This window comes from Propithecus coquereli, unplaced genomic scaffold (genome assembly GCF_000956105.1).
Source record: "Propithecus coquereli isolate 6110/MARCELLA unplaced genomic scaffold, Pcoq_1.0 Scaffold122, whole genome shotgun sequence".
Classification (NCBI taxonomy): domain Eukaryota; kingdom Metazoa; phylum Chordata; class Mammalia; order Primates; family Indriidae; genus Propithecus; species Propithecus coquereli.
The window spans coordinates 4,222,672-4,230,369 of NW_012136303.1; the positions used below are offsets into that span (position 1 = coordinate 4,222,672).

A 7,698-nucleotide genomic window follows, 5' to 3' on the forward strand; every position below is an offset into this window, starting at 1 on the left:
GACTGGCGACATTAGTCAATTCAAGAGTTGTTTTTGGAGGCTCTGTTTTCATTAGAAAATAGCAGTGGCTTTTAAGCAATATGAGGGTATGAACTGGACTAACGACCAATGCATAATTTCTCCCCCAGCACCCAGCAGAAGGTCTGTATATTGAGTGGATGAATGAGTAAATAACACGTTACGCTTTCATTCACTCACTCATCCAACACACATGTGACAGAGACAAGACAATGTTGGGTGCCAATGATACAGGAGGAAACAAAACACCTGGCTAGGGGGCCAGTGGGCAAGATTAACGCTGTGGGCAAGATTAACAATAAATGAGGAAACAAATAACTCGATAACGAGGAATTATGAAACGTGCCGTGGAGTAATCCAGTAGAAGCCATGAGGCAGGGCAGCTAAGGGACCTATGTTGGGTGGAGGCCACCCTGCACAAGTGACCTTTCAGCTGAGGAGGAGCAGCCCCTCGAGAGCAGTGGGGAAGGGGCTCTAGCAGAGGAAGGAGAAGGGACTGGGCCCTGAGGTTGGGACCATGTTCAAGGACAGGAAGAACAGCGAGTGGAAGGAAAGAGGTCAGAGGTGATGCTGAAGAGTTGGGTAGGGCCCAATCGAGCAGGGCCTTGTGACCACAGTGTGGATTTTGGATTCTGTTCTGAGATTGAAAGTTCATTCATTTGCACACCATCTTCATGATTGCCACTGTCGAGTTGCTCTTAAATCACCCAGGAAGATACCAAATTACCTAACAAGGCCAGTGGGGGATCCAGGTTCCTTCTACCTCCCCATGCTGCCATCCTTAAGGTGTCCTCACACTCATTGCCTCAGGGTCACAATATGGTTGCTGCAGTTCCAGGCTTCACACCAGCTTTCTTGGTGGGAAGCAAGGGAAGGGATAGCTCTGGCCACATCTATTCTACACTCTGACCTGTGAATCTGAACTCAGACCAGATTCTGTCTGAAAATACCAGACCCCAGGTTAGGTTCTAAAGGATAAGGTCTTGGATTCATGGAGCGACGTTAAGCAGAAAGGTCCTGGCCTCTGGGCTCTTCCTGACTGGAGGACTCTTGAGGCAACTTGGGACCAGCCACAGAGCATCCTGCTTCATGGGCTCCCACACTGTCAGCACCAGAAAAGGCCTCAGACTCTTCTCCTGACCACTGAGCAGAGGCCGAGGAGGGCCAGGGAGTGGCCTGAGGTCACACAGCAAGTGGGGACAGCGCCCTTTCCCACACCCCACCCCCACCAGTCACCTGACTCTCCTTTAACTTCCCCCCACTCCCCATCCCCGTCTTTCATTTTATCAGGTTTTCTGGATCCGGGGAAGGAAATCCCATTCCAATATTAGCATGACCATGAGAGAACCAAGAAGGCGAGTCCGGGCCGGGCGCAGTGGCTCACGCCTGTAATCCTAGCACTCTGGGAGGCCGAGGTGGGTGGATCACTCAAGGTCAGGAGTTTGAGACCAGCCTGAGCAAGAGCGAGACCCTGTCTCTACTAAAAAAAATAGAAAGAAATTATTTGGACAACTAAAAATCTATATAGAAAAAAAAAATTAGCCGGGCATGGTGGCGCATGTCTGTAGTCCCAGCTACTCGGGAGGCTGAGGCAGTAGGATTGCTTGAGCCCAGGAGTTTGAGGTTGCTGTGAGCTAGGGTGACGCCACGGCACTCTAGCCAGGGCAACAGAGTGAGACTCTGTCTCAAAAAAAAAAAAAGAAGAAGGCGAGTCCGCAGTAGCTGCCATCATTGCCATCATCAACATCACTATCATTGTTGTAACAGTCCCCAAAGTCCCGCAGAGAGGACTCTGCTCTCTCGGATTTCCTGTGCCACGCTTGCCATGGACAGCCAACTCCTAATTTGTTGTGGACCAATTTAGTTAAGGTCTGCCCCCACTGCTAGACGCCAGCACCAGGTGGCTGGAGTCACGGATCTGTCACAGTTGCTCATTTGTGCCTGCAATTTACTGAGAGGCTGCTGGAGTGGGGTGAAGACGAGCGTGGGACTCTGCGACAGACAGACTAGGTGCAAATCCCAGCCCAAGCCCTTACAAGCTGAGTGATGTCAAACGTGGCATTTTTCACTGCCTTGTGCCCGGTTTTCTCATTAGTGAAATGGGGATGATAACAGCACCTACCCGGAAGACTTGTTAGGATGATTAAAAGAGATTGTGCATGTCCAGTGTTAAAGAGTGTGCAGGAGGCTTAGCTATGGTCATGCAACAAACATTTACTGGGCACCATGGCAAGGCAGCCAGTTGTCCTACCCCTCCTACCGTTCTCCCCTTCTACAGTAAGGGAATTCCCAACATTTGCCTGACTTATTTCCACAATAAAGACTACATCTTCCAGATTCCCTTGTAGCTAGGTATGGCCACATGGCCAAGTTCGGGCCAGTGAGACACGAGGGACTTCTGGCTTGTGTTCCTCAAGGGAAGGGTGTGCCTTTTCTTGCCTCCTTCCTGCCCACTGCTGTTTGCAATGTGAAGGGAGGCTGGCACACCATCTTGGGCCACAAGAACAAGGGCCTTGCTCAAGGGACAGCAGAGTGGAAAGATGGAAGCAGACAGGTCCCAGATTTCTGTGGAGCCCCCTTCCCATCTCTGAACTTCCTCCATATGGACTTCAGTGGGACAGATAAACAACTTCCAGCCTGGCGAAGCCTCTCTTACTTTGGGTCTTTGTCACATGTGTTCAAACCTTAGCCCTAACTAACATCATCACCTACATGTGCCGGGCATTGTACGCTGGTTTGTCTCAATCAGTATCGCCAGAGCCCAGGATAAAGGAAGGAATGTAGGCTTACAGGTCAAGCAACTTGTTCCAGGTCACGGAACTAGCAAGTGGCCAGGGAAGAGAACTGAAGCCAGCAGGTGTGTGTGGCTACATTCCTTGTGCCTACTGCAGACCACAGGACACAAACTGAACTGGGCTTGAATCTCACTCTGACACTTACGTGTTGTGTGACCTTAAGCAACAGGCTTTATAACTCTGAATGTAATCATGGCTTACTGGATGGTTGTAAGGTTTAAATAACACAGAGATGGCATCAGTAATGCACCTGATACATTGTGGGTGCTAAATAAATGTCACAGCCACTTTGGGACAAGTCCCAGTGGCTGCCCAGAGGAACTTGGAGCAAAATGAAAGGAGACAAGGACAGGTGAGACACGGGGAAGGAGGGATGAGGTTAGGAGCTGGGGGTGTCTTACTCCTTCACTTCCACCCATCCTGGTCTGTGGCGAAGGACGTCCATGAGCGTGTTCGTAAGGGTGGTCTTGAACCGGATTGATGCTCTCTGCTCTCTGCAAGAAAAGGCAACGGAACACTTGCTCAAGATCAGTGAATTCCCTAGGATGGCCCAAGGATTAAAAAAAGGGGCAAGGGCAGAAGAAAAGTCAAGTTCCCTACCTGGAAATGCCAAAAGCAGAATTGCTGAATTTCAGAATTTAGCATTACAGCACAACAACACTTAAAATAATCAAATTGAGAATCATAGAATCTTTGAATCATTGACGAATAGCATTCATTTTATCCAGTGCTATGATATGCCAGGCATAATCTGGTTGCTTTGCATGTGCCATGACTAATCCTTATATGAAACGATAAGTATTCACAAATCCCTTTCCTGGCATTCATCTAGGAAGAAGGAGCAGATGTACTTTTTCCTATTCCTCCTACTAATACAACTAAAAACCCAAGACATTATATATAAAACAAACATAAGAAGACTGAAAGGTAGAGAAGAAGGTGGACAGGATGGGGACATCAGGATCAAAGGAAGAACATTTCCCTGGGTTTTCTTTTTTGCCTCATATAGCCCAGACATGGAATGAAAGAGCCACCAACCCAGAAATGCCCTTGGGCACAGACAAAAAAAGCTCCAACAAAAGCCTGCTCTCTCCAGTCAAAAGACCGAGAAAGGAGCAACCCAGCAAGACAGAAGACTTAAGACAATCACTGCTCTACCCCAGCCAAAACCACTGAAAACATCTGTGGTTCACCTCTACTTATGCCAGCAAAGGCCTAGTGGGGAGTCTAGACTTCCACTCAGGTTGTAACAAGGCACCCCAACACCCCTACTGGAGTGGTGTCAGAGGAAGCCAAAGACAGAGCCCTGGCTTTTGTCCCTCCTGCAGGTGGTAATGAGGCTGCTGTTGAGGGAGACCACGTGTGGGCCTGGACTGCCCCTCTACCCGGCAGTAACGAGGTGTCCCTCTCACTCTGGGGTGACGTCAGAGGAGGTCTAGTGCAGAGTTGGAAATCAATACAACCAAAACCATCAGAACAATACAGAAAATCAGTAAAATAAAAGGCTATTGATCTTCTGGAAAGATCAAAAAAATTGACAAACTTATTTGTCAGCAAGACTGATAAAAAAGAGAAAAAAGAAGACACAATGACCAATATGAAGAAAGAAACAGGGGCTCCTGCTAAAGACCCTGCAGACATCAAATGACGATGCAGGAATACTACTAACAACTCTGCACATCTCATTTGACAACTTAGATGAAATGCACCAATTCCCTGAAAAGCACAATTACTGTAACTCACCCAATATGATCATTTCAAAAGCTTCACAACTATAAAGGAAATTGAATTCATAATTCAAAAACTCTCACAAAAGAAATCTCCAGGCCCAGAGAGTTTTACAGGAGAATTCTCTCAAATGTTTAAAGAAGAATTAACACCAGTACTATACAATCTCTTCCAGAAAATAGAAGAGGAGGAAGAACATTTTGTGAATGTTCATTTTGTGAATCCAGTATTAACCCGATATCAAAACCAAACAAAGACAGTACACAAAAAGAAAACTACAGATCAAGATCAATACCCCTAATGAAGCTAGATGCAAAAATCCTTAACAAAATATTAGCAAATAGAATTCAGCAATATATACAGAGAATTACACACATAACCAAGTGGAGTTTAGTCCAGTAGGCAAGGCTGGTTCAATATTAGAAAAATCAATCCATGTAATCCATCATATTAATAGATTAAAGATTAAAATCACATGATCATAATCAATTGATGCAGAAAAAGTATTTGACAAAATTAAACACTCATTCATGATAAAAACTCTCAGTAACTTCCTCAACTTGATAGAAGCACCTAAAAGAATTCTAACTGACATTATAATCAATGGAGTGGGACAGTTGTCAGATTCAAAATGGAGTCACCTGTGTTAAACCCTGGCAAAACAGAGCTGGAGAAGGCCACGGAGGGAGGCCTCTCATGCATGATTTTCCTGATAACAGGAACTATCACAAAAACGTTTTCCCAACCACAGCTTACTACGCGCGTCACACAAGGACTGCCAGCTAGCTGCTTGTACAAGAACACTTGCCCGACACACTGTCTCATAGATCCAATCCAAACCGCAGGGGCCTCACCGTAACTCCAAGATGACAAGTCCTGCCTGGCGACTACTGACAGTCCCCCATCAGAACTGTCAGTAGCAATGAACTTTGGTAAACTTCCCCTTTCCCCAATAAAACTCTAACTTTTTCCTTTGTTCTCCTGACATACCAGAGGCCACTCTGGCCTATATGTATGTCCTAGACCGCAATCTTACTTCTTGTGTATTATTCCCAAATAAAACCTTTTTACTTAGAGATTTGTCTCTCTATATTTTGTATGTTGACAGGTAAAAGACTGAATGCTTTCCTCTTAAAATCAGGAAGAAAGCAAGGATGTCCACTCTTACCCTCTCCCTCAACATAAGACTGGAAGTTTTAGCTAGTACAACAGAAGGAAATAAAAGGGATACAGATCAGAAAGGAAGAAAGAAAACTGTCCGTTTTTGCAGATGACTGTGTGAAAGATCCCAAGAAATCTAAACGACGACGGAAACTAATAGATGGGTCGAATGTGATCATGAGACACAAAACAAAGATACAAAAATCAATTGTATTTCTGTACATCATCAATGAACACTAAAACTAAAAATACAATGCAACTTATAATTGCTTACAAAAAGAGAAATTCTTAGGTGCAAATGTAACAAAACATGTACTGGACTTGTGTGGCAAAAACTACAAAAATGCTGCTGATGAGAGAAGTCAAAGAAGATCTAAATAAATTGAGAAACCTGCCATGTCAAAAAAAATGGATTGGAAGACTCAGCAGAGTAGAGATGTCAACTCTCTTCAAATTGACATGCAGATGTAATGCGATTCCTATCAAAATCTCAGCAAGATTATTTTGAAGATGCGGATCATCCTAAAATGTTTATGGAAAGGCAGAGGAGCTAGGATATGTAAAACAATTTTGAAAAAGAAGAATAAAGTGGGATAAATCAGTCTAGTCAATTTCAAAATACATCATGCAGCTACCAAACTACATGGTATTGGCAAAGGTATGGATACATAGATCAATGGAACAGATAAAGAACCAAGAAATAGACCCACACAAATACGCCTAACTGGCAAGAACGAAAGCAATTCAATGATGGAAGAATTTATTGCCTTTTCAATAAATGGTGCTGGAGCAATTGGATAGGCACAGGCAAAAAATGAACTCAGGCCTAAACCGTCTACAAAAATTAACTCAAAATGGATTGTAAACGTCAATGTAAAATGTAAAACTATAAAACGTTTAAGAAAAAGCATAGAAGAAAATCTTTGGGATCTAGGGCTAGGCAAAGAGTTTTTAGATTGGATTGGACACTACAAGCATAAAAGAAAAATTGATAAATTTGATTTCTTCGAAATTAAAAACTTATGCTCTGTGAAAGACCCTGTTAAGCCAATGAAAAGACAAGCTAAAGACTGGGAGAAAATATTTGCAAACCACATATTTGACAAAGGACTACTATCTAGAATATATAAAGAACTCTTAAAACTCAACATTAAAAAAATCCAATTAGAAAACAGCCAAAAGACATGAACAGATATTTCACCAGAAGGGACACACAGTTGACAAATGAACATATGGAAAGATGTTCAACATCATTGGTCTTCAAGGAAATACAAATTAAAGCCACCATGATATGTTCCTATACAAGCATTAGAAGAGCTAAAATTAAAAATTGTGACAATACCAAATGCTGGCAAGGAGGCAGAGAAATCGAATCACTTATATGTTGTCGGTGGGAATATAAGATGATACAGCCACTTTGGAAAATAATTTGGCAGTTTCTTTAAAAACTAAGCGTGTGACTGCCATACACCCATCAGCTGTCCTCTTGGGCCTTTAGTCCAGTGAAATGAAAACTTACACTCACACAAAAACCTGTACATGAGTGTTCATAGCAGCTTTATTCATAATAGCCTCAGATTGGTAACAACCTAGATATCCTTCAATAGGTGGATGGTTAAACAAACTGTCTTACAACCACACCATGTAATACTAGTAGGCAATAAAAAGGAACAAACTATTTACACACTCAACGACCTGGATGAATCTCTAGGAAATCTTGCTGAGTGAAAAAAAGGCCAAACCCAAAATGTTAGATACTGTATGTTTCCATTTATATAACTTTTTGAAATAACAAAATTCTTGAAATGAAGAACAGAATAGCAGTTTCCAAGGGTTAAGGAAGGAGGTGGAGAAGGGGGTAGTAGGGGAAGGACGGGAGGAGGGGAAGTGAGTCGCAGCTACAAAAGGGCAACCCAAGGGATGCTTCTGGTGGCAGAATGTTCTGTATCTCGACTGTATTAATATCGATATCTTTGTGGATATTCTTTTTTTTTTT

General features: G+C 43.4%; 1 protein-coding gene across 1 annotated transcript in view; it reads right to left on the minus strand.

The window, feature by feature from the left end:
* The window catches only part of TTLL9 (tubulin tyrosine ligase-like family member 9), a 34,872-nt gene extending 31,614 nt beyond the window's left edge, over nucleotides 1-3,258 (minus strand). The window contains exon 1 of the mRNA XM_012665723.1: nucleotides 3,215-3,258. Coding sequence (XP_012521177.1) covers nucleotides 3,215-3,258 — 44 coding nt within the window. The remainder of the gene's footprint in view (nucleotides 1-3,214) is intronic.
* Between the last annotated feature and the right edge of the window lie 4,440 nt (nucleotides 3,259-7,698).